The following is a 26,648-nucleotide window of genomic DNA, read 5'->3' on the forward strand; positions in this document are numbered from 1 at the left end:
TTGTCTCTGAACAGCAACCAGGCACTGTAGTGGAGCAGAAGATGAGAACATATGTTTTGAGCTCATTCTAATAATAATCCACTCTGACAATAAAAGAAACCTTTCACCATCATTTTGTTCAGTGTTTGCTACTTCTTGGAATGCTTTATAATTATTAGTTGTCTGTGAAAAAAAGGTTATTCTGTTACATAGTAGTTAGCTGTCACCTTACAGTGAGAAGAACCTCACTGGGATCTTTCTGTGTGAAGTTTGCATGTTCTCCCTCTAAAGGTGTGGATTTTCTCCTGCTTCCTCCCACAGTTCAATAACACATTTCATAGGTTAACTGCACATCTCTCCTGTGTGTTTCTGTGGCCTCTGACAAACTCCTGATCTGATTAAGGCATTCTCCACCTTCAACAGTAGCTGGATTGGAACCACGAAAGGGATTCAATGGGTTTGATTTATTGTTTTAAAAAAGTACATTTTTTAAAAGGTTCCCTAATACAGTGGTTCTCAACCTTTTTTGTGGCTGCGGACCGGTGGCTGGGGATTATACCACGGCCCCAGTGTTAGGAATTTTAACTTGGAACTGCACTCACATTTAGAAATTCAGATTTCATCTAAAGACAAATGCTGTCCCATTGACTTTTAATTTGAAACAAAAACATTTGATGTTTCTGTTGTGTTTTTTTTCTATTTTGTCTATTTTTTTCTCTTTTCTTTGTTACGTGTATTCATTTGAATATGTTTAAAGTTTTTCATTTATTTGAGTCTTTTTTTCACTATTTTGTTTCAAAAACAAGGTTTTCACAAGTTACCTTTGATGTGTTTCATGTTGGAAAAGTATTGAAAGAGTGGATTGAGTACTGGTGATGTTACTCATGCCAATCACTGCAGGTTAACATGCAGACACCTGCATATTTTATGAAACTGACTACTTGCATGTGATTTTCTAAATATTTGTGGTCGGTGTTGAACTCTGTTTTTGGCCACATGGACCCAGAGGAAGGGTCAGGTTACAGTTAGGTTAATAGATGCAACCAACAACAACATTTAGCCTTGGACACATTTAAAATACGTGTGGGAAATACAGCAATGTGCAGTTTTTGTGCTTGGTCACCATATTTTAAAGCAAAGACATAAAATCTTAAATGCAAAATATTTAACATAAACCATGTGTAAAATTAATTTTTTGCATATGTCAAACAGTTGTTTTGGGATTTTATTCACATTTCACTTTCCAGCACATCAGAATGAGCTGCAGAACAGTTCTAAACTTAAGTGTTTGGAGTTGTGTCTTTCTTAAACTGACTAAATCTGCTGTATAGTTAGACATCAGCTGAAGGAAACATGGATTTTATCTTTCTAAAAGCAGAAGAAGGCTGCTGATTTCATAGTCAGTTTTTTTTTTCCTGCACATTGAATATTCAAATAATCAGACAACCTCTGCTGCAGTTCCCTACAACATAATTGTGTATTTGTTGCGCTCACCTTTTAAACTTTTCGTTCCAGGAAGTGTTTGGAGCGGTTAAAACACCAGCGGTGGTGTCAGGTACGAGGAGGACAAGGAGGAGCTGGGCCTGGATGTATGAGTGGGCTTCATGGGCCTGAAGGACCATCTGGAGGATGGAACAGGCCACATCCTCAGCCTGGGGCTGGATCTGGATTACCTCCACGTAGATGGTGCCCTGCAGAAGGCTGGTCCGAGTCATGCGGCCGGCTCTGGGGTCCTGCAGGGCAGAGGAAGTACCCCTCATAAGAGCGGCAGCAGCACTGGTGGAAGCAGCACGAGTCTTAGCAATCGCTCGTACTACAGCAGCAGCAGCAGCTGCAGTAACTTCTCAGAGGAGAGCGCCATCTCTGACAGCGAGGATGAACGACTTCAGGCTGCTCCTGGTTCTGAATCTAAAAAACTCTTCCAGGAGAACCCTCAGCGACTCTGGGGAGAATCCTCCTCTGACAGTCAAGTGGCCAGGCTGGACCTGGAATCCACCCTGCAACCTGGAGGCTCTCAACAGTCAAACAGATCCCCTCCAGCAGACCGCATCACAAACTACTGCACCAAGGTGGAGTTTGCACTCAAGCTAGGCTACACCGAAGACCTGGTGCTGCTGGTTCTGAAGAAACTGGGCCCAGATGCACTCATCAACGACATCCTGGGAGAGCTGGTGAAGCTGGGAACAAAGACGGAGCTGCAGCTGCCAGGAGGGGCCGTCTCCCAGTCTGTGTCCTCGTCTGCATCAACCTCTTCCTCCTCTAACTCGTCCCTGGATTCCTGCCGGCTGCTGTCCCTGCCCCCCATGATGGAGGACAAAAACAACCTCAGGCCCGTCGTCGTGGACGGAAGCAACGTGGCCATGAGGTAGAGGAGAGAAACTTAGTCAGACTTACATTCACAGATCTCCTGTCTATAAAAGTATAATACTTCTGAAAGTGTCTAATGAGTGCCATCATACAAGTTTGGCTAAAGACCCAGTCTGATCATCTTTTGCTCTATTTTAATTCCTAATGGTCTTTTAGTTTTAAGTGTCATTTTTTTGCCAAAATAAAAGAAACCTGTGTCGTTTTCTAGGACAGTTTCAGCATAACGGCAGTAGTTCACTAGAAATTCATCTCTGAGTTGTGGGCAAAAGTACTTTTCAACACGTACTTTCACTAGTTTACAGCCCATCACAACTCCAATCTAACATTACCAGTACAACAAATTCCAACGAGGAAAACAAAGACGTATGTGGATCTAGTCGTCTGCAAGTGGATTCATCAGAATGGAGCAGAGCCCAGCGTACTTTCTGCATCACAAAGAAGCTCTTTGTTAAACAGCATTTTTTTATCTGCTCGTACTTCACAACCAGTTGAAAAATTAAGTGTTCAGAAATGCAGTTTTAAGATCAATTTCCCCTCCATCATCAGAAAAATACCACAAGATAATGTTAAAAACACTAAAATCCCCATTTTCATTGAAGTCTTTAAATACAGCTTTTTATCCACCTTTTAGTTAGTAACATAAAGCACCATGTGACAGCCGCTTAGACCTAAACTGTCTTAATCAACCAACACAACTGGCTTTAAAAATGAGCTGAGAGTTGTTGGACTCAGAGAATCTGAGCGATTTGATGGTTTCAGTCAAATCTGAGTAGAAATGAGCTCAATGGGTTTGATGTAGAGATTTCTGCAAGACTGAATACAAACAATGAGTGTTTGCTGCATGACAAAAACATTAACCACTTCTGTATTGTCTTTGCAGTCATAAGGTACCTGAACACAACGTAAAAAAAGAAGTTAGCCTAAAAAAGATTGGTGTCTGCTTCATTTTGGGTTTTCTTCAATTAAACTTTTAACTAATTTAATTATATTTCTGAAATGGGATTGTACAGCCTGTACTGTGTAGGTCCAGTGCTGGCAGCTCAAACTTGCCTCTAGGTGACAATGTGAGTGTGAGGCCCTGCAACAGTCAGGTAACCTATTCTGGTTCACCAAACAATAGCTAGGATAGGCTCCAGCAGCTCCAAAGCCCCAAAAGGGATTCAGTTGATTTTGAGATGATGGATGGATGGATCCAGATTTCTATGTTTCCAAGAAACATGAGTTTAAGTGGCTTGAGTAATCTTAGAGATGAATCAAAAATGATTAACATTCGGGGTGAAAAAATGTAAGAAAAGATTCAATATGGACGAACTATGAATAAATCCAATTGGTTAAATTGAACTAAATATTGCGTTAAAAATAGAATAAGCTGAAATCTTAGAATTTATTAGGCAATAAAATCACTTTAAACCTAATTATAAAAGATTTTATTTCCAAACTAATCTTGGAGCTTCCTGGAAAACACTATTGCTCGTCTCCTGTAAGCCGTCCCAGATTACTAATAAGATGGTGGTTGGTTGGGGAGATTGGCCGTGATCACATCCCGTCTTTATCCATCCATTATTTCCCAACAGTCATGGGAACAAAGAAGTGTTTTCCTGCCAAGGCATCCAGCTGGCGGTGGACTGGTTCTTTGGGCGAGGCCACCGGGACATCACCGTGTTCGTACCAGCCTGGAGGAAAGAGCAGTCTCGTCCTGATGCTCTCATCACAGGTACGAGTTTTAGCCATCTGCACCTGAATGTAAAAAACACTCTAAAGGCGTCTGCAGCCACGCTCCATCCTCTCCTCCTGCAGACCAGGAGATCCTGCGGAGACTGGAGAAAGAGAAGATCCTGGTTTTCACGCCGTCTCGGCGCGTGCAGGGCCGCCGGGTGGTTTGCTATGACGACCGATTCATCGTCAAACTGGCCTATGAGTCAGATGGTATCATCGTCTCCAATGACAACTACAGGGATCTAGCCAATGAGAAGCCGGAGTGGAAGAAATTCATCGATGAACGCTTACTCATGTATTCCTTCGTAAACGACAAGTAAGAAACACACAACCAACATCAAGTTAAAGTGGAAATAACTGATATTTTCTGCAAAAATGTTTATTAGTGTGCAGAAATACTCAAAAATAATAATAAAAAATGTTTGTGAAAGAAGATAGTAATGTGGGTGAAAACTCTACAAAAAGAAAAAGTTTATTTTGTATCATAGTATAGAATGGTGGAAATTTATAGTTGGTAGATTATTATTTAAAATGGTCCCTAAATCTTATACTGTAGAAAAGTATATTTTTGAGTTCAGTTTCAGGGAGACTTTTATGTTTATTTTATTTGCATTTTTTGTAGTGCTCTGCATGTTTTGTATTACGTTTGAAAAAATATCCAATCTAATATAAAAAAAATGGTGCAGCAAGGCCGGTCAAAGGTAGATTCTTTTAGTAGTCAGTTACTAGCAAAGCCCATGTTAAAATGTGACCTGTCATCAGAATCCTCGACTCAAAAGAGAATAGCAATATTAAAAAAAAAAAACTTAATATTTTCTCTGCCAAAACCTATTTGTTTTTATACTCAACCCTAAGGAACCTTAGATATGACATTCATAAAAGAAATGCATTGTTCGCTCAAATTAATAATTTGAGAACATGAATTAGTATTTTGTCACCACAATGTAACATTTACTAATTTGTGCCAAAGAAACATTCATTTGTGAGTACAAAATATTAATTTGTGCCCACATAAAATTGTGCCTTCAAGATACTAAATGGTGGCTACAAGATGCTCATTTGTTCCCAGAACATATATTTTTTTTACCACAAGATACTACATTTTGGCCACAATTTGTGCCAAGAAAATGCTAATTTCTCTGAAAAAAAGCTTATCTGTGCCCACAAATACTAATTTTTGTCCAAAAGATATTAAATTGTGGCCGCAAAATGCTGATTTGTACCCATGAATATAAAATTGTGCATATAAGATACTAAATTGTGTCCACAAATGCTAATTAATGCCCATAAATACTAAATTGTGGCTACAACAAACTAAATTGTGGCCACAATTTGTGCCAAGAAAATTCTAATTTGTGTGGAAGAAAAGTTAATTTGAGCCCGCAAATACAAAAATTGTGTCCACAAGATACTTAATTGTGGCCACAAATTGCTAATTTGTGTCCAAAATACAATTCGTGGCCACAAATGAATAATTTGAGTGATTTTTTTTAAATGTCATGTCCAGGGCTCCATAGATTCTACATTTTAAATGTGGTACCATTTAAAAAAGGAAATGAATCGGCTATCCAAAAGTGTAGAAAATACTAGCTAAGGAACATTGTAACAACAAAGAAATAATCAAATTTTTTTAAATTATCCAAGCATTTTGTTATCAAATTGCAACATTTTCTATTTTTGTCACACCACTTCATCCTCATTTTTTCCATTGATTTTAAAAAGATGCAACATTAAAGAAGCTTTCTTTTATTAAGCTTCTAACCCTGCATTGACAAACTAAAAACTCCCAGCATCAATCTAACAAGTCTCTTTTCCAGGAAGCTGTTGTAGTGTGAAACCTCATCACCACAGAGCAACCTCAATTAAGAAATGTGACCTTATTATTACAGAATGAAAATGAGGATTTTTGAAAGTTGTTGCTTTTCAAAGAAACAAAACTTTATTGTAACATTATGATCTGCGTGTTCAGATTCATGCCACCAGATGACCCACTTGGACGGCACGGGCCGAGTCTGGAGAACTTCCTGAGGAAGAGGCCTGTTGTTCCTGAACACAGAAAGCAGCCATGTCCTTATGGTAATGATGACACACGGGCGCTAGGTTTAGAGAACCCTGGGGGACACTTGGTTTTCTGTGATCCAGATGAAGTACTCTTCATTTGTGTAAAGTCGCACTCTGATCATCTTTTGGGCAGCCAGATTTTGAGTTGTCTAGAGGCTAAAAAGGGATCTTTTTATGTCCTAAAATTTTAGCTTTCCATTCATTGAATGCACTTAAATAAGATGCTCCTAACAGTTTTTAATATATCCCCTTTAACGCCACATCAAGAGGCTACTCAACATCAGATTAGGACAGGAAACACGTTTGAAAATTCAAATGTTTTCTATAATTTTGCCTTTTTTTTATTTCAGGCAAGAAGTGCACATATGGCCACAAGTGTAAGTTTTACCATCCAGAGCGGGGCAGTCATCCCCAGAGGTCTGTGGCCGATGAGCTCCGAGCCAGCGCCAAAATTTCGGTAGCTTCCAGAGGTTTGCTGGAGCAAGCCCTGTCTGTAAAAAGCCAAACTGAGGGCGGTGTGGAGGAACCAGCTGAAGTTGAGGCAAAACGAGGCAACAAACAGCCCAACCACAGTCCTTGGAGCTCCTGTTCCGACCTCCTGGAGGATGGACTACAAGCTCATTCCAAAGTAAAAGGGCGGAGAGGAAGTGATGGCAGTATTGGCCTTCCTACTCCTGGAGGACTTTTTTCAGGCGGATATCTGGAACTATGGGAGCATCCTACAGGAGATAGTAAAGACTCCAGGTTTGTTGGAGCTAATTCGTCAAGACAGGTTGAAAGTTATCACAGATTTGAGTCCCTGAAAGTGGGGTATAGCCCCTTAATAAAGGCATATTCAGGATTGAGTGCTATGATGCCAAAAACCCCAGAATGCCTCTTGACAACTGACTTGCGAGCAGGTTTGCATCCATCAGACAGTAGCAGTGATGGATCCGACTCTTTCTCTCCCGACAACACTTTAGATCCCAGCCCAAAATGCCATCATGGGCGCTCCTGCCACCATCACCAATTCAATAGCCTTTATACTCATCTTGCAACCCAGGTGTCTCTGGGATTGAACCAGCACTCGCCTCGTGGGTGTTCACTTCCTAAAACATTACCAAGACAGCATGGCTTTGGCTCAGACGAGCCCTCTTTTTCAGTTACACCTCGCACATCTCCCCTGAGGACCACCCCAACCTACATGCCACCTCATCCAACATCCCAACCATGGCTTAGCAGTTTTCCAATGGAACCAACTTCCTATTCAACCCAAACAAGCACAGTAGGCTCTCCTCTACGGCGCGATCCCATGGCCTCCTTATGGAAGGAAAGAGAGTTCCAGGACTCAAAAATGTACGAAGGTTCACCGCTTTACTCAAGAACAAAGGATTTGGGGTTAAACCAACAGCCTCCCCATCCGATAAACTGGAGTTCAAACCACCAGCCAGTGCCCAAGACTTGCTACGACCTCTTTTCTTATAGGAGCTTCCCACCAGTTCACGGGAAGACTTGGCAGCCTCAGTGGAGTCAGCAAACGTCGCCCCGCACTCTTCCAGAAGCAAGTTTGCCGTTTTTCCCGCAGCAGTACCTTCCATCCATCTCCGGGCACAAGAGCCCCCTGCCTCCATCGCCCCCGCACTCTGAGCCCACGGCAGCCTCGGGTCACTACCGGGATCTCAGGGAGCGGATGTTTGACAACTTGTGTGGAATTTTCCCTCCAGATCTGGTGAGGTCCGTGATGACTAGAAACCCTCACGTGATGGACGCTCAGGAGCTTGCCGCTGCTATTTTGATGGAAAAATTGCAACGTATGTAATGACGATAAAGTGACGTTTTCATCTCTTGCTGGTTATTGTCTAATAATCGTGCTTAAGGTAAAACAACAAAAAGGGTTTTTACTACCGGTGTAACAGATCACTAGCCACGGTTTGGTCCACACGTGTACCACGGAAACACCCCCCCACCCCCTCGCCACTGCTGCGTACCTCACTCGCATTATTAAAATTAAGCGTCTATCCACACCAAATGCTATAACATGTGTCTAAGCTGCTTCTTGACGGTTATCCAAAAGTCTGCTAACCTGAAGCTCCTCCCACCGTGTGTAGGAGGAGCTTCCGTCAAAAACTTTTCAGGAACTCGTCATGGAGGACGTGAATACTGAAAAATCTGGTTTATTTATTTTGAAGAGCTGAATGAAAGCATCCGTGTCCGGGTTCAGAGGAGCATTAGCTGTCCCACAGCCACTGTTCCTGCATCGGGGACATGTCGCCAGGGGAAGGCAGTATGGCAAGCCAAAAGGATTAAAAATCGCCAGGGAAAGTGGGCACGGCACGGCAGTTCAGTAATAATTATTTGAAATATTTAAATGTTCCCACAGTTAGTTTCAATACTACAATTAATACAAAAAAAGGAAAGAGTAATTTTAACTTTTTCATTTAAGATTTAATTTGGACATCGGGGGGGGCAAGGGAAAAATTGCATATTCAACATTCTTTTCTCTCAGTTTTTGTCGCTGTGGTCTCCACACGTGTAAATGTAATCAGAAACTACATATTTTTACATTTTTCTTTATGTTCAAAATTAAAGATGTGCAACTGTATATTTATGCCTTGAAGCATCTTTTCTCACAAATATGTTTGAAAGCTTTTCAAAAAGTAATTTCAGGCTTTTATTTATTTATTTTTACTTCTTACTGATCCAAAAAATGATCCAAAGCGTGATCCTAGAACCGTGAGCTTTGTGATCCGTTACACCGCTAGTTTTTCCTGCAGGGAAGTTTTAGCACAAATTAAATCCCAAAACTGCCATATTTATAAAAATATGCCTGATTTTCAGCACTTAAAGTAAAGAAAGACTTGAATTTTCCACAAAAACTGTTTTCATTTGTGACTTACATCACAATTGGCTGACGTTTGTAAGAATTCATTTTTTTATTTAATTATTTAGTACATTTGAATTTATTTAAGTTATTTTTTTATGTTTCAAAATTGCTTATGTTTTTGCACTTTTTTGTTGTTTCCCCTCCTCATTTTTTTATTTATTATATTTTTTAATGGGGCAATCATTATCAGGGTATTCCTCAAACTTACTTTTCTATGTAGGGGAAATATATATATATTTTTAAAAGTTACATTAATGTGAACGTTGGTTGTGACATTATCTGTCAGATCATAGATATGTTGGTAGCATATTTAATGCTCAAAAACAAACAATGTTCTTGCCTCTGCTGACAGGTGGCAGAATATTTGTCGTGAGATTTTGTGGGTTTCCCCCACAAGGAAGTGAAACTCTCACAGCACCCACTGAAGAAAAAAGCAAAAACTCCACCTTAAAAAAAAAAAAAAAGAAAGAAACCCAGGCTGTTCTTTACTGCTTTGTCAGCTCTTTCGGCTGACTTCATGTCACATCAACCTTTAGATTTTTATTTGTTGTTTTTTTTTAAATCACAATGACCTTCTTAATTGTTGTAAACTGTAATGGTGTAATATGCCGATCTGTTTAGGAGGATTTGAAAAGTATTTTAATTTAATTTATGTTATTTATTAATTTTTTAATGCATTGATGTCTGTGTTGCTGAGTATTATTTGTTTTTGAAGATTTTTAATACTTTAGACCCATTGATTTTAAGTGCTAACATCTTTCAGCACAACACTTTTTAAATTCAAAAGCTGAATACAGTGAAAATATTTTTTTTTCCTTTTTATCCAACATCAACGATCTTCCCAAGTAATTTAAATTTTGGCGTTAGAAAAAAAAGGAAAATTATAATTATTTAAATTTGTATCTGATTATGAAAAACTTCAAATAATAGTTATAAATTTGAAATAATCCATCATTTGTTTTTTTAAGAAGTTGATCTTTATCGGTTTACTTTATTAGCATACTTTCTGTCAAATGTGAAAAAAAAACAACCAAAAAAAAGCATCCAGGAAGCTGTGAAATCCAGGTACAAGAGCTTGAATGTAACATAGTTAAAGTGCCATATTTCAGCTTTAAATAAATATCCAAACTGCTGTTTTAGCCCTTATATGTGCTGTCCATTTAATTCTCTAGGTATTTCCACAGTTTTTTTCGCAGCCTGAGTTGGATTGATTGAATGAGATGTTGATTAAAGAGTTTAGCAGGTATTTATTTGGCTGTTTGACTGAAGACCGGTTGAAAATGCTAAAATTCTGACCCGGCTGTGATCATTTCTAGCTCATTTTGTTGATGCAAATTGTATCCTTTAAACCTCTAAATGCCCATATATATGTGAAAAAGTCTGTTTTCAAGATGTTCTGGGATTTTGAGGCTTTTATGTGTCATGAAATCGTAAAGGAACATCTTAAAAGGCAAATTTTTGGAAATGTTTTTCATCTGATCAAAGAATTAAATTTGTGCCACTGTGTTAATGATAGTAAGGCATCTTTTATATAAGTCTGATTGGGACTGAAGTTTAAAAAGATTCAAACGTTTAGTGTCACTGTCTACAATGTAATTTTCGTCATGTGTTCAAAGCCTGAAGGTAAACTGTGACAGACCTCATATTAAGGGCCATCATAAACAAGAAAGTTGATTTCCAGCCAAACCATAAGTTTACAGTATATATGGTATTTTTCTAGGGTGTGCTTGTCTAGCACTGTGTGCTGGTGTTGTCTGAAAGTTCAAAAACGACAGGTTTATTTTTTTATATATTCCCCAGAGGTTCTGTGGGAAATTTTATGTGGTTGTCAATATAAATTGTTTCCATTAAATACTGTTTTTGGAACTGTCTGTGAGTGAATATTTGTTTTTTGTCCTCGTGTAAAAAATTTGCAGAATACTGCCGTTTCTCTCCACAAATGCTACATAATGAACATCATTTCAGTTTAATCACCAACACCAAATTTAACCTCAACTAATATTGATTAGCAAACTATCATTGCTTAGCAAGCAACATTTAACAGCCAATACTTTATATATTTTTATTTTCCTTATAAGGATTTTGTAATCAAATAAGTAGGTGTTTTCTCTCCTTAAATTACAAATACATTTAACTTACTTTTAAAAGTAAGCATATGTAGTAAATAACGCTTCGTTGCCATATTGGTTTACCGTTTCTTGGGGTGCTTTGGTGGTGCTTTTTTTTCTCTTTAAAGTGGATCAATCCTTTGGGACCAAATCCAAGTGATGCTGTTTTCTCTGCTCATCTGCGATATTTTTACCAATTTTAGATTCAACTAAACATAAGAGCAAATTTGAAGTTTTGAATTTTTTAAATATATAGACTAAAAGCTTTATAGCAAAGATTAAAACACTCCAAATGATATTGTACAGTATTTGCATGAATTTTCTGTGTTGGCTAAATCCTTTTGATTATATGTTGAACTGTGTTGCAAATGAAGGTGTCTCTGTCTCTCAAAAAAAAAAAAGTCAGTTACTACTCCATATGATAATTTTCCCAAATTATTTTTTTCAGTTACAACAAATTAATTTGCTCTTGAGAGGGTTAATAAAAAAAAGGATCATTTAAGAATAAAACCTACTTTTTACAATGTTATTGCTGCTTACCGTCACTCTGAAAAAGTTTTATTACTCAGTGTATTCCCAACATATATAGTATATTTAAATGGAAGAATTTTATAAATTCTTTTTGCCAAAAAAAATAAATTAAAATGTCATAGAAATTAGATTGGAATATCATTTAATTTTGGGAGAATTCCACCAGCCAGAGGTATTATTTTCTTTTTTCTTTCCTTTTTATTTTGCTTTTATATATTGTCAATGTTGGCTGATGGGTAAAATTCAGTGCCTTTAACTCCAACAAAAATAAAATAAAAAAGATTCTGTGACCGAAGGAGAAGTGTAGCGTGATTTTAATGCGACTGTGCGAAAACAGGATCTCTTTTCATGACTTCCCATTTTATTAAAAAAATAGATAGTATTGATGCTGACCAAAGAAAATGAAAAGATAATTTATTAGCAGAAAACACAAACACAAATTGCTATTTAAGGAGCGATACAGACTATCTGAGCTGTGTTTAAACACTGAACATCCAAAAGGTTCGTCTAAACAACCAGTTCTACTGGCTTTCACTTCTGTCGAGATTAAACAACATACTCTGGCTTCTTCATTGGAAATATAAATCATTCTTTATTAAGGGGAAAATATTTATCTGAAAAAAAAAGGACAGAGATGAAACTGAAAGTAAGGTAAGCAGATCTGGCTTGCATATCTGTTTGCGTGTACAGAGAGAGCATTTGCAAACTTCTTCAAGACAAAAATGGATGAAACATGAACTGTCCCAAAACAAAATTTATAATACTATTCAAAAGAAATTAGGCAGATAAGGCATAAAAAACAACTAATTTTTCAGCTCATAACAGAAATAAAATGACATTAATTAAAGCCTGCTGCCATTATCAACGAGCTACAGCTACTGATGGCCATTTATTTTGTCGTTAAAGCACAAGATTCCTGTCCATTTTCAAGTTCAAAGAAAGTTTGTGTTATTCTTTCATAATCATTCATGCAAGATTTAAAGTTGTTTGAAGGAGGGATGCGTTGTCGTTTTCCAAGCCTGATTGTGAAAGCAGCTTCGTTGGGAAGAGAGAGCTCTAAAAAACGAAAACAGGACGCAGCGCGACGCATCGACTGCTGCCAGAAAGAGCTTTGGCGAAGCCGGTTGATTTTTGTCGTGGGGAGAAAGGTCCAGGAATGGCAGCAGGTTTTAGGCTTTTACAAAGAAAAGGGAGGCGTTGACATGGCAACGAGACAACTGTCTCTTTATTTTAGTGTCCGCCGTCGTTTTGGGCTTACATGGACTCAAACTCGTCGATTCGCTGCTTGGTGTTGCCTTGGCGGATCTGGCGCAGCGTTTTGTACTTGTCTCTGCCTGCTCTGACGTTCTCAGCGTGCAGCATGTCGTTCTGAGTCTTCTTGGTGTCGTCTCGGGCTTCAGCCAGCTCCGAGCTCAGAGCCTGAACAAACAGAAGTAGATGAATGAATAGCAGACCGAGCTGGAAGGAGCTGCATTCTCACTGCTGTGCATCAGCCTTGATTTATCGGATGACCGTCATACCTGCAGCTGCTTCTTCACGCGCTCGTTCTTCTGGGCTTCAGTAATGCGCTCCTCTTCACTGCGGTGGTTGGTGACGCCGTCGCTCGGGAGCTCGGCGCTGCCCGCGTCGGCTGTTTCATCCTGTTCGTCGTGTTCGGGCGCCGGTGGGGACGTCATCGCAGTCTTCAGCTCCTCCCTCGTCTTTTCCAGGTCCTCTTGTGCAGAAAGAGCCTTAAAGGGAAAAAAGCAACAATAAAAAATGTGTTACCTAGCCCAACTTTCAACCTCAAAACACACAAATCTTGCTGATTTTACTACGAGTTAAATCATTCGACTTCTGTTTGAAAAATGTCTAGACAGTAATAACGTACTAATTCAGCCTCTGGAACAGTGTACACACCAAGCATTTGATGCACATTCATGTACACGTTTAGCCCCCGGTGTTCACACTGGACAAGCAGGGAGGGGCTTTTTTTTTTCCCCTACAGTTTTCTAGCGCATGTCCACCACCTACAATTGAAAGAGGCTTGGTGCAAAATGCTGAAGTGGGGTAAATCTCACAAATCTTGCCCCAAAAAGTTTTTCTTACACAGCTGTACTCTGATATATGAAAGACTTGGCCTCATATCGTTCTGAACTGTTCCAACTGGTCATAGTTCAGCCTGGTTAAACTTTCAAGGTGCGTTCAGTAGCCACGGGTTTTGTATGTAGAGCCTAAGAATAATTGTAGAAATTTGCATGGCCACACGTGAACGCCTGAGTTTTGAAGGCAAAAGGCTAAAACTTGCATAAAAACTTTTGAAAAACATCACTTTAACATCCCACATGTGGATTTGTAGAGTTGTTGCCTTACTTTGTGTTGCCATTCTGTAGCTTCATCTTCTTTTTTCCTTTTTGCCTCTTCTAGCAGAGCAATTTTGGCGGTGAACTCTGCTAACTCAGCAGCCTGTTAAAAACAGCAGCAAATGCCGGAAGTCACATTAAAACAAAACCTAAACACTTCTGAAAAAAAAGAAACAGAATGTCAGTGAAGGTACCAGCTGTTCCTGGGTCTTCATCTGGTCAGCGGCCTGCTGGGCCAGCGCTGCCTTGGCCTCCTCTGCTGCCTGCCGGTCCCTCTCCAGGCGCTCGGCTTCCTCCTTGGCTCTCCTCCGCTCCTGCTCCAGCTCCAGAGCTCTGCGAGTTTGCTCCTCCAGCTCTGCAGCGACACACAAGAACAAGTGAGTAACCTGAACCTCCGTTCACCACGGAGATCCTGGAGAACATAGATTGTGGTGAAACCAGGTAAATAAAGGTACGGTGTTTCATTTGACATGAAACTTTTTTCCCACAATCCAACTGCTCTTGTTTTGTTAAAACTTGTGATACATTTTTATTTTAACAGTTATTTTCTCATTGATGTATCTTTGATTTGCTTGATATTTTAAAAAAACTTGCAAACATGTTCATACACGAGCACATATGAAGTGAAATTAGGAGCGCGGTTCACCTTTCTGAGCTCTTTGCGTCTGCTCTTCGATCTGCTTCAGTTTCTCCATCAGTTCGTTTTTCTCTCGCTCTATTCGCTCTTTCTCCTTCTCTGCGATCTCACGCTTTTTCTTCTCATTCTCCAGCTGAGCTCTGACAAAACAAAACACAACCAATATGATTTATGATTGAAAACACCATACAACCATCAAAATATGGAAAATGAGATGATTAAGTTTTGCAACTGTTCTAATCAATCAGAAAAAGAATATTTGAAATGCATGTATGTCAATATGCTAAAAAATGTTTTATTTTATTTAAAAAAAATAAAGACTGCTTTGTCAGTATAATGTGAAAAAGATTTTCTTAAGTTTATGGTAAATGTTTACACCCTTTTACAAAAAAAGGTACCGTATATTACTAATTAATATTGAAACTATAATGTACAATATTTACATTTTTCTGATACAAAAAGAAAAATCGAGGTGGAGAAGATAAAAAAATAAAAATATAGGCAATAATTAAAAAAATCATAAACTTTGAGTTTAAAACTGTTTGTAAACATCAAAACTCAAGAAGAGAATCCTCTTTAGGAAACAGACATCTTCTCAAATATATTTCATTGATGCCTCAGAATTATAAAGTGGTTTGTTCCTGATGGAGTTTCTTCCTGGACTTGATTGATACTGAATTCAGAGAACAGTTGATTTTAGTCTGTGCTGCCCTCTAGTGTTGACAATGTTAGAATGAAAAAGATAAATTATCCATCAGTTTAATTGATAGAGCAAACGGGAGTTCAGAACACCATGACAGGAGCCAGGTTAGGCTCCAGCAGCCCACTGACTCCACAGATGAAACAGGTTCAGAAAATAGATGACATTAAAAAAATGTTGATGAAATGAATCTATTTTCTATACTTTAATGACTTTGTCATCAGTTTGTGTAATATTTTGGGTTTTTAATCGCTAAAAATCCTCATTGAACAATCACATTTATTCCACAAATCCAGACTGTAAAAGTACCAGATGATAGAATTATTGCGGGGAAACTGCAAGAAGTGTTTCTATTATACAAAATGAATAAAACTATTAATTGAAAATATCAATCTGAAAATGTTTTTTAAAGTTTTTTTTCCCCAGAGTATTTCATAGAGTTTTTTAGCTACGTTTCTGAAAGAATATGACAGAACGAATTAATGTTTTAGCTTCTGTTTTGAAGATGTAATTTGTTCTAAACAGTGCGTTTTAATTTGAAAGGTGCATGTTTGGCGAGCTTTGTGAATGAGGTTTGGAGCCAGTTTAACCTCAGGATTTCCAGCCTCTTTCACAAGATCCAATTCCTTTTAGCCAAACAATTAATACATAAATAAACCTTTAAGATTACCAATGTTTTATAGTTTTTTTGACCAATGACATAAAATGGGTTTCCTTTTTCTTTAGTGGCAAGAAAGAATAAAAAAGCCACAGCTGAATGTTTCTCGTGGCTGCAATAAATTTAAAGAGGCCCCTCATGTGTTATTGGTGTGTATAAATTACTGCATCATCAGCATATATATGAAAGTGGACATTTGGTGGATCAAAGCACATGAAGAAGAGTTCAGAGCTACATGGGAGAATCTTAACAGGATGATGCAATTCCCTTCAGTCCTCACACACTCCAGTCAGACAGAAAGAATTAAAAACACAAACTATTTCACATTCCAAAAGTTGAATTGAGTTTTTCTGTCCAACAGTGTCTAAAAGTGTTTGTGAGTCAAACGTTTTCTTGAAGTCTACACAGGCTGCTCCAGCACTGTTGTTTTTGTCCAGCAAGGATTTGTGCGTTTCTATGACGACACAGTTTAGGGATTCTATGGAAACGTGTGGAAGCCAGACTGGACAGAATCCAGAAGAAAAGCTTGTTTTGCTGCCTGGACATCCACTTTTTCCACCAACCTTGGACACATTATGGAGAATACTAATTAGGTAATAGTTCAAAATGCAAATAAACTTTTCTTTATTAGGTAACAGTTTTAGGTTTATAATTTATTTTTTAAATTTTTTGTACTTCCTTAAATTTACCTTTTTTCACACTTATATATTTATTTCAGGTTTACAATGTGTACTTTTGAGTTTAAAACAGTTTTCAAAATGTCACTTTTTTGTCAACAATCTAATTTTTCATTTACTTTAAACTAAACCTGATTTTGCCTCATTAAACTATACTTTGCTTTTTCTGTCTGGAAAAAGATGCAAATACTTTAAAGCAAAAGATTATTTAGTTTTTAGTTTTAGTTTTGTTGAACTACATAATGAATTTCCCCTCGTGGGATTAATAAAGTATATTTATTGATTGATTGATGTTGTATAATTGAGTCTTTAGCTATCAGATTCATTCTTGCTAGTTATTTGGTAAAATTCCATAAAAAAAGGCCAAAATATCATTTTAAATAAAGGAACTCATTCTTATAGTGGAAAGAAAGACAGCAAGTCTTTACCTCTCCATCTGTTTGTGGTGCTTCTCCTCCCTGGCCTGAGCCTTCATCTGCTGCACCTCGATGGTATCGGGCTTCCTCCTCCTCATGTACAACTCGTGGTTGCCCATACACAACGCCAGAATGCGCTTGTTGATCCGCAACCGAGGGGCGTAAAACACAAAGTCCTGAAGAGAGTTGAGCATGCAGGAGGTTATCTGTGGGTGGACATTATTGTCAAAGGTTCACTTGTCTACCAAACACTCACTGGGGCTTTCTTGTCTATGGGCTTGATGACAAACTTCTTATCGTTGAAGGAAATGTTTCTGATTTCACTCCATGGGAAGCCGATCTTTGGTGACAACCTGAGACAACAGAAAATATTATTTTCTGAAACTTCTTAAACTAAATGAAATAATTTCTGCATCTACAGCTTCTGTTTAGCTCTTTTCAGACACAAGAGGGCGCTCCAGTTTAATTCATACAATGTATGAGAAGGAAAACAAAGTCGACTGATGGATTCAAAAAAGCCAGTTTCTTTTTTATTTTTATAAAGTAAAACGGTTGTGTGAGTGGGTTACTTGTCTTCGTGTTCGTAAATATTCAGGCCCAAGGCGTCGACCCCCAACCACAGCTCCGTGCCCTTCTTGTTTTTGATTTCAAAGTAGTTGACTCCGTACATCTCCAAGTCCTGAGCGATCTTTAGGTACTCCATCATGGCGTCCTCCCTTAAACACACACAGAGCAGGAAAAAGGCCAGTTGATGCTGGGAGGTTCTATTAGAAAGGCTGTATACCAGATGAAGCTAAATGCATTCAAATTGACACAAATAACTGGATGTTTTTTTAAAACACACACAAAAAAAGAGACGCTCAGGACTTCTTACCCCTCAACAAAATGACTTATAAATCCAGTTTTAGTACCTATAACCACATTTATTGAAGGCCGAACAGCTGATTGGTCACATGATTACTGACAGAGTGAAACATTTTCTCCATCATCAACAACTCAAGTTTTGGAAGTTTTCTGATAGTTAAATGAAGGTTGCACACTGACACAATGCTTGTAAATCCTGACAGACTGCACTGACCTGAGCATGCCTCTGTGCTCCTCGTGCCACGTCTGTATTCTGTCCTCCCACTGCTCCTTGGTCAGCTTGTGCTGCTCCAGAACTCTGCAGAGCAAGAAAAAACAGCTGTCATGTTACCTGGAGAACACATAAAACAGGGATTCATTTTACAATAGCATGAAGTAAACTAAGTAGTGTTCCCTCATTTAGTTCTAAAAGTAACCTCTGACAGGTGAAATCTGCTAAGTAGTCAACTTTATTTTTACAATTATACTAGATGTTTTCATATTGTAAACCCCTTTAATACACACTTCAGACATTTTTTTCAGACAGACATTTTCATTCTTTTCACTGAGACTTAAATACGCATTAATATATTTGTTTTACAACACATAAGTAAACATAACAGCTTGATTGTATCATATTCGCTGTAAGACACCAACAATGCTGAAGTCCAAACTAAAGTCGTAGCAGAACTGAAGTTGTACTTCACCTCTGTGGAAGTAGCCGGTCTGACGCCAGGTAGCCGGGCTTGTGAATGTCTTTGTTGTAATCTCCGTACTTGGCCTGGACGGCGTAGGAGGCGAGCAGCACGGCCGTCTCTGGAGGACAGTAGTTCTCATCGTTCAGAATGGCCTCTTTCACCTGCAAAGAACACACACACACTGTGAGGATGAGATGACATTAGGGCATACAAGGGATTTAATTTAAAAACTAGCATGTTATTTTTCCCAGTAAATAAAATAATGGCTGCAGAAAACATTAACATAAGAATGTTTAAATTATTTTATGACAAAATATGAAATACTCTGAAAAGAAAGTTAAATTATAATAATGAAACAAATGATGCAGATTTTGCAAAACTATATTGATGAAGTATACATCATTATCAAAACAACAGGACTCATCTCTCTGTGCCGTTTCTTTGAGCACTTAAACCCATGAAAATAATGTAAAACAAACATTAAAATATTTCAATTTGCCTTAAACATGTTCTGCTTGATTCCAATGCTCCTCAGTTTAAAGTGAATTGTGTTAAATTGTATGTTGCTACTAAAGCAAGGGAAATAATTTTGCTACAAAATCTGATCAATGAATAAAATGTAACTTGACATTTACAGATTCCTCCTTTCTTTACAACTTAACTTTGGATTTTGATCAATGGATAGAAAGAAATTCAAGCACAAAGTTTGAGATTGAGTTTGAAAGTGAAACAACGATCGCCCATGACGAGTGTTTCACTAATTGCATTAGGGATATCTGTCTGGGTCAGAGTTCATCCTGACGTATTGTAGCTCCTTCATTAATCTATTTGTTTACAAGTCTCAGCCTGCTTTCATGCTCCAGCAGCAAACGAGATCTGCAGCATGAAGAACAGCCTCTTACTGATAATAGCTGTATCACCGTCAGTTAGAGGTGAGAGTTTTGCTAGCTTGAAAGAAAAAAATAACACTCATCCAAAGGGGGTGAGATGATGGGTTTTATGGTTGTGATCACAGAATCACACTAGTATACCAACAATGGTTCACCTGCAGGAAGAAGAGTTTCTGTGTGATCTCTTGGATGAGCTCCTCTGAAACGTCTTCAGGGAAAAACTTGGCTCTGAACTTGAACTGCAGTGGATTGTCTTTCTTGACGTCCTGCTGGGTCACCTGCAGAAAAACCCTCAGTTATAATCTGTATTTTATCCCATGAACTCCAGTGTATTGCTGCATTTCCACACGTCTGTCTCACCTACTTCACCCTTATGTACATGTGTATGTGTAGTACAAGTGTTCACTATGACCTGCCATATGGCCATACAAAAAACATGCACATGAACATTTTTGCCCGGATTGTCCACCACCTTCAAATTTCCTTTGGACCCCAAAGAGATTTCCTCATATTTTGCATGAAGACAGTCTGTAAGGGCAGCTGTGACTAAGGCTCCACACTTCCAACATCACTATTTAAAGCTGAACACTGAATTAAGTTCATCCAAAAGCTTTAAGGCTTTCGGTTTCATGGAGCATTAAAAGGTTGCAGTTCTGGCTTTTATATTTCTATTACAAGAAAAGGGAACACGCAGCCATGAAACTATGAGACTTCCTATAACATTGTGAAATCAAATTTCAGTTTTTACATTTCAGCGCAGAAATCTTACTGCTCTGTCTACAACAGAATAGTAAAGTCGATAAAGCTTTTTTCTTCCTCTTTGTTTATTGGATTTTACTAACAGAAACAATACAGAGAAAGAGGCTTTGATGAGACTTGTGTGCGAGTAGTCATCGTTAGCTAAGACAGGTTCTTACCTTTTTGTTTAGTTTGAGCCACGTCACATAGCCTTTGCTGTCTGTGTACTGCAGGCCGAAGAACCAGACCTCTCTCAAACCCACCGTCTTCACCACCTGCAACAACAAACATCTGTTTGCTTCCTGTTTGAAATCAGCTATGCTAAATTTCTAATCAAGTTTCAACTGGACACTCACAAATGATCCTACCCATTTTAAGCAATCCTCTTTTTAGATTGGCTATCAATAAAATGCATCATTCAATATTGAAACATTTATGACCTAAAATAAATATAACACTGACATTTGTCTCTTTAAACAAATTTTTCTCAAAGTTCCTTTTTAAATAAACATTTCCAAACACCATTTAAAAAAGCAGTATTTTCAAGAAATGATGTGGACTTTCAGTCATAATTAATTAAACAGACATAAACTACAGTACATACCTTCAGATAATCGTCATACAGTTCAGTAATTACGTTAAATTGACTGTCCTTGTATTACATGGCTCATCTGGCCATTCACAAAAACTCAATGAGACTTTTCTCAGTTATCCTTTCATTTAAAAGAATCTCTCTAATAGATGCATCAGAAACAACCTGCAGTTAGATTTGCTGCCTATGAAAAGAAAAGAAAAGCAAGGAATTGAACAACCAGCAAGTAGAGCAGTAGATGCTCCTGCAATGCTGCATATTAAGCATTCATCAGAAATATGCAGTAGCAGGGAAAACCCAAAGGACCTCAGCAGTTGTGTGAATGCAGTATGCAGCATTTGGATGAAGGTGAGGAAACTTGGAGTGTGACAAAGGAAAACGAGGAATGTGAAGGTAAAACGTAAAACAAGGGGCGAAAAAAGGATCAAGCTGGTTAGAACAGGAGTCTCTCCTTGAAAAGAGTGAAAACAGCATGTATTTATTGTCAGGAATTCACAAGAAAATTTACATTTGGTAAAGAAAATCTTTCCTGATTCATTTATTTCTCTATAAAATCTGAAATTATGTAATCATACAACAAATCCGGTTAACACAAAAGGCTCATAAATGTGTCATTTTTTTAATGGTTTGCTCAAAAAGAAAGTATCTTTTCTAAGGTATTATTTGTTCTCAACATTCTCCTAAAGAAAGAGCATGAGCACTTAATGACAAATACATTCAAAATATAGTAAAAAGAAGTGAGCAGCTCAACTGAATAGCTGGAGGCCTGAGAGGCATTAGATTCATGGATGCTTTAAGGCAAAAGGTTCAGGCTTTTTAGAATAATAAGGTCACAGGTCTCCACTTCCCAACCCCTCCCCAACAACAACAACACAAGGACACTGGCATACTCAAACACAATTGAGTGCCTACATCAATAGAATTCAATGCAGGAGGAGTGGAGGTTAAAAAAAAATCTAAACCAGCCCGACACTAATTAGGAACAGGCAGCTACACGATTTTTAATGTATTTAACCTTTATTTATCAAGGCAGGACAGATTAAGATTACCAGTAAATTATAAGGAATTGCAGCATTATATAAAGCTTGTAAACATTTCCCTATTAAAGGACAAAAGCTTTCATAATTTATTAAGTAACATTAAGCAGATTTATAAATAATAATAAAGCAGAAAACTAAGATTTCTCTCATCTTTTCCTCCATAGCCCTAAAACCGTGTAGTTTGATGTAAAGCAACACTGAAAGCTGCCCTTTTACTGTCCAGTCAGAGTACACACACACACACATTCACACAAAATCAAAGCAACACTTCCACCCGTGTGCCATCTCCTGAAAGCTCCGTGTTTAGACAAAGACTCTTTTGTGACCACAGAACCAGAACCGTCCAACACAAACCAACCAATGTGCAGCTGCTGACAGTAAAAACTTCCATTCTTTAATTTGTGGTTGTTGTGCTCAAAGAAACACTGTTGTTTTTACCTGGTCAAAGAGCTGTTTGCCTGTTGTGTTGGGCTGGATGGCAAACTCCAGCTCAGCGTCCATGGTGGTGACGCGCACATTGATCTGAAAACACAGAAAAAGAAGTCGTTGGTCCATAAATAACAAAAATGTTCACTTTTTAAACCATATTCAGACATTTTATACAACATTTCACTGTGATAGCACTTAGTTAGCTTTTTTATTTTAAACCACACCAAGGTAATAATCCTGGTAATGCATTTTAATAAGTTGGTGCATTAAAAAACAATAGAACTTAAATTGAGACCATCAATGTTTGTACAAAACTATCACGGTTTGCAACAAACACATGCTAAATCAGTGATTCAGTGAATCAGTGAAATCACTTTCCTCCTATTGAAATTTTTGTTTTCATCTGGGATGAAAGGGATAACTGACTTTGTGCTGTAAATATTAGATTGCTAAATTCATAAAAGGTTGAGTCGCTTCTCAAGTTATTATTAAAAATCAACAATTTGTCCTAAAAAAACATTGCACTGAAATAAAAATGTAACTACCTTTATTATAACCCTCATCTTACAAAATAAATGCATTCTTCATGACCATAATTGCAAAATTGGGTCAAATAAAGTTATTAACTTTGTACAAGAGAGAACTTCTTAATATTTTTAATCTGGAATATGCTACTGGGACAATAATCTGTAGAAAAATCAATAAAAATACATTTTAGACAGTTTATAATAAAACTGTAAGAAAATATTAAATTTGGGCTATTTAACTTGTGCAGAGAAACAAAAAAAAACATTGAACTCTATGATAGAATGGAAATATATACACAAGTACACATCTGCTAGAATTGGGTTTTCCATTTGAGGTGCAACGTTAAAGCTTTCCAGTCTTCTGTACTGCAGTGAGTAAATGCATCCCTGCAGTGAAACTCAGCTATGACCTGATGTAACCCCAGCATGGTCCAGCGGACTCAAAGACCCGGCAGTCTCAAGAAAAATCACTCAGACAATATTTGTGCGTGTGTTGTAAGACAGACAGATAGTGCCTCCAGCAAACTGAGTGCATCAATAGGAAACCAGCAGATAAGTATCACAGATAGCACTACTGACCTGGAAAATACACACTAAGACTGTGAATGTTCACAAAAACTGAGAAAGTGCTTCGAGACAAAGCAAGAAAATATGCACTCAACTTCTTATTGTGCTCTTTGTTGGTTTAGAAAAACAAACTAGTGATTTAAACTGAAAGATAAACCAGACAAAAATGGCACAACCAGAACACAAGTGTTCCATTAAACCCAACTTTAGAAACATTATTAATTTCAAAAAAGCTATTTTCTTTTTTGTATTCTGATAGAATTGTAATCTCTAGATGTAATCTCACCTTGAATCATCAGAATTGTATGCATTTATTTGGTCTAAAATGAGCAAAATGTAGTATTTGTAGAGGAGAAACTGTGTAAAGTGTGGGAACACAGCCATTTGGTGGTGACAGACGCTTTTGAGCTCTGTGTGTGTTTGGATGTGTGTTTATGCAAGTGTGTGTTTGCTGCAGCGATATCTGGGTCCAAGTGCACTGCAACCATATGGAGGCTTTTTTGCATGCATATACAAACTGTCTACGCCGTCCTTCGCTCATTTTACGTGCACACACCTTGCATAAATTGAGTGATTACTAGATGAGGTTTCTATGGCAACACCCATGTGACAGACTTCAATGTCATTTTCCAAAAAGCTGTGTGGGCATTATAATGACAGATTTTAGCACTAGACAGGGAAGCAAAGAAGAGGCAGATCCTTCATGGGCTTTGACATGAACTCAACAGGTCAGCATGGAAGTAAAAAAAGAACAAATTAGGAGTGAAAGAAAAAAAAATGCATACAAATTCACAAATAGCAACCGAGAAGATGGAAAGTTTTAGGACACCATTGGCTTAATTTTACTTTAATTTAATAATGAACTTCAATGCCTTTTTATATTTTGAGGAGATGTGCCTTGATGAGTCTTATTTTCCGCCACTGCTACAACTTAGCACTTTTAAAACTAGAATCATTTTTTAAAGAAAATGTTCTATATTAAATGCAAGATTGCATTTGGCAACAGAGATAATCTCTAACAGGAAACAAATTCTGTAGTAGCATACTGGTAGAAAATGACAATGGAGTCAACATGATTACCAAGTATATTTTCTCCTTCATTTAGTGAGTGTGGCAGTAGCAGAAGGTCATGAGGAGACTTTGGCAGTTCTGTACCAATTCACTACACATCTCTAAGCAACAATTTTAGAAAAACACAAACTTCTCTTCATCGTTTCCTTTTTTACAATAGAAATGGTATGGTTTAATAAAACTGCCTTCATAATGGACAAACCTCATAAAGAAATCCAACATGTCATCCAGTCCAGGGTTTGGTCAAGCCTTTCAGAATTCCCTGGCTTGCAATTTTTAGTTTTACGGCTCAGACACTCCTGATTCAAATGACAGCTTTCAAAACGCTTCATTTTAGTTTCAGTTTAATTTTTTCGTGGGCAAAACGCAGTCATACTGCTGAGATTGACATCATAAATTGGGCAGCACCCACTAGCAGCAAAAAGCGGTGCCTTGGGATCAAGGCGTCTTATTTACAGGTAGGAAAAGGAGCTTGCAAAGAGTAACTTCTATTTCATAGAAAAATTGTTCTTTAGTGTGCCAAAGGTGATATGTTATGATATGTATCTGGGATTTAGTTTACTCTGAAAGGCTTAAAATACCATGATATAGCCTTTTTAATAAACACTGTGGTAATAATACTTATTGAAAAGGTGCATCAAAACTTTTATCTTCTTTTGATCAATGGTAAAAGTGAAATTTGTCCCACCATCCATAACTATGAGCTCTCGGTTTACATGCTCTCCTACTAGCTTACAGCCCCTCACAAACATAACCTTACATTACAGGTGCAACAAAAATAGCGAGCAATATTGGAGCTATCCAGCTCAGACGAATAAAATGAAGACGTACTGTACATGGATCTATTTGTCTACAAATGGATGGGGGGTGCCTGCGACCCGCCCAGTGTATTTACTACATCACAAATACAATATTTTTCAAACAGCATTTTTTTGTCTGCTCCTGATTTAAAATTATTTCAATAAAGAAATACTCTGTACTCTTTAAGTTTAAGAATATCCCAAATAAAGGCAGTTGTGATAAAGTATATGCACATGTGATTATGTTAATCATTTCATGATGGTGAATATGCACTTCTTTTCAAACAAACACTATCATAAAGAAGAATTTTATGACTCAATGTTCTTGTCTTTGATTCTATAAAAGCCATCTAAGTGAATGTCAGAATGAGAAAAGACCAAAAACTGAGTAACCTGCATTTATGCTGATAAATACAAAAAACGTTAAAAGATAACAAAGGCGCTCTATGCACTCACCACAATCTGTTGTGCTGGTGTTGACTGAGTACTATAGATAAGGCTGTTTTTCATGCACTGCAGACATATTTAAGAATGCTTTGGGTTTTAAAAAAATCATATTATATATATATATATATATATATATTTAAATATCCCTTTTTCCTCCACAAATGTTTCCATTTCCCAGATTCCTCAACTCACAAACTCAAATTAAGCATAGAGGGCCACAGTACACTACATATGACTTTAGTGTCAGGGCTTTATAAGTTAAAGATCACAGGAAAGAATCCTATCAGGTCACATCCAGCTTGGATACATTTCAATGGAAAAACAATGAGATGATACAACATCCTTCAAAACCGCTCAGAGTGTAAGAGTGCAGTTCAAAAATAAATGACCTACAACTCCAACTCAGTCAAAGGCAGCTTAGTATGCTCAAGCTCAACCCATTGTGGCAGGACCACAACTGAAACCAGGCTACTTTAAATGAAGAACAGGCCAAACATTTATGAATGTTAAACATTAGGATCAAAACACACTCATTTATTTGTATCATCCAAACCCGTGTTAGTGCACTGCTAAAGACTATGGAAGAAACTATTTGAAAAAGTGCTTGATTTTGAAAACAATCCCTTTTTAATTTTTTTTTAAATTTAGCATACATGTTTGAAAAATTGAACATGCAAAATAAGCTGATACTGATCTGGATTTTTATCCTGACTCTAATTAGATGGATAATTCCCCATTTTATAATTTTTCATTAATTTTTATTGCAGTCTTCATTAGATTTTTTTTTTCTTAAAGAAATGAAAACTCTTGTCTGCAGCTGGTTTTGTTTACCAGTGTGTCTTTGCCTTCATGTTGTTCACAATCAGTAGTGACAGATAAATGTTAGGCTTGTGTGTATAAGCGGAGGCTACACACATGGTACAGTCCACCTGTTGACGGTGATGTTCCGAC

The 26,648-nt window shown here is 37.7% G+C and overlaps 2 protein-coding genes across 3 annotated transcripts in view; one reads left to right on the forward strand and one right to left on the reverse strand.

Annotated features, from left to right (window-relative positions):
- The first annotated feature begins 1,516 nt into the window (after nucleotides 1-1,516).
- LOC112155211 (endoribonuclease ZC3H12A) lies at nucleotides 1,517-11,495 on the forward strand. Its single transcript, XM_024286726.2, has 5 exons — nucleotides 1,517-2,344; nucleotides 3,921-4,060; nucleotides 4,144-4,378; nucleotides 6,032-6,138; nucleotides 6,474-11,495. Exons 1-5 carry the CDS (start codon nucleotides 1,584-1,586, stop codon nucleotides 7,919-7,921), a joined length of 2,691 nt encoding a protein of 896 aa, XP_024142494.1. The 5' UTR covers nucleotides 1,517-1,583; the 3' UTR covers nucleotides 7,922-11,495.
- Nucleotides 11,496-11,964: 469 nt separating this feature from the next.
- The window catches only part of LOC112155354 (radixin), a 33,441-nt gene continuing 18,757 nt past the window's right edge, over nucleotides 11,965-26,648 (reverse strand). The window contains exons 3-15 of one of the 2 annotated variants that reach the window (XM_024286911.2): nucleotides 22,295-22,378; nucleotides 20,404-20,499; nucleotides 19,642-19,764; nucleotides 18,606-18,757; nucleotides 18,134-18,217; nucleotides 17,625-17,771; nucleotides 17,312-17,408; nucleotides 17,068-17,231; nucleotides 14,614-14,744; nucleotides 14,162-14,322; nucleotides 13,978-14,070; nucleotides 13,146-13,355; nucleotides 11,965-13,044 (exon numbers count right to left, since the gene is read on the reverse strand). In XM_024286911.2, coding sequence (XP_024142679.1) covers nucleotides 12,880-13,044; nucleotides 13,146-13,355; nucleotides 13,978-14,070; nucleotides 14,162-14,322; nucleotides 14,614-14,744; nucleotides 17,068-17,231; nucleotides 17,312-17,408; nucleotides 17,625-17,771; nucleotides 18,134-18,217; nucleotides 18,606-18,757; nucleotides 19,642-19,764; nucleotides 20,404-20,499; nucleotides 22,295-22,378 — 1,707 coding nt within the window. In that variant the 3' untranslated portion in view covers nucleotides 11,965-12,879. The remainder of the gene's footprint in view (nucleotides 13,045-13,145; nucleotides 13,356-13,977; nucleotides 14,071-14,161; nucleotides 14,323-14,613; nucleotides 14,745-17,067; nucleotides 17,232-17,311; nucleotides 17,409-17,624; nucleotides 17,772-18,133; nucleotides 18,218-18,605; nucleotides 18,758-19,641; nucleotides 19,765-20,403; nucleotides 20,500-22,294; nucleotides 22,379-26,648) is intronic. The other variant, XM_024286910.2, reaches the window with a different exon arrangement.

This window comes from Oryzias melastigma, linkage group LG21 (genome assembly GCF_002922805.2).
Source record: "Oryzias melastigma strain HK-1 linkage group LG21, ASM292280v2, whole genome shotgun sequence".
Classification (NCBI taxonomy): Eukaryota; Metazoa; Chordata; class Actinopteri; order Beloniformes; family Adrianichthyidae; genus Oryzias; species Oryzias melastigma.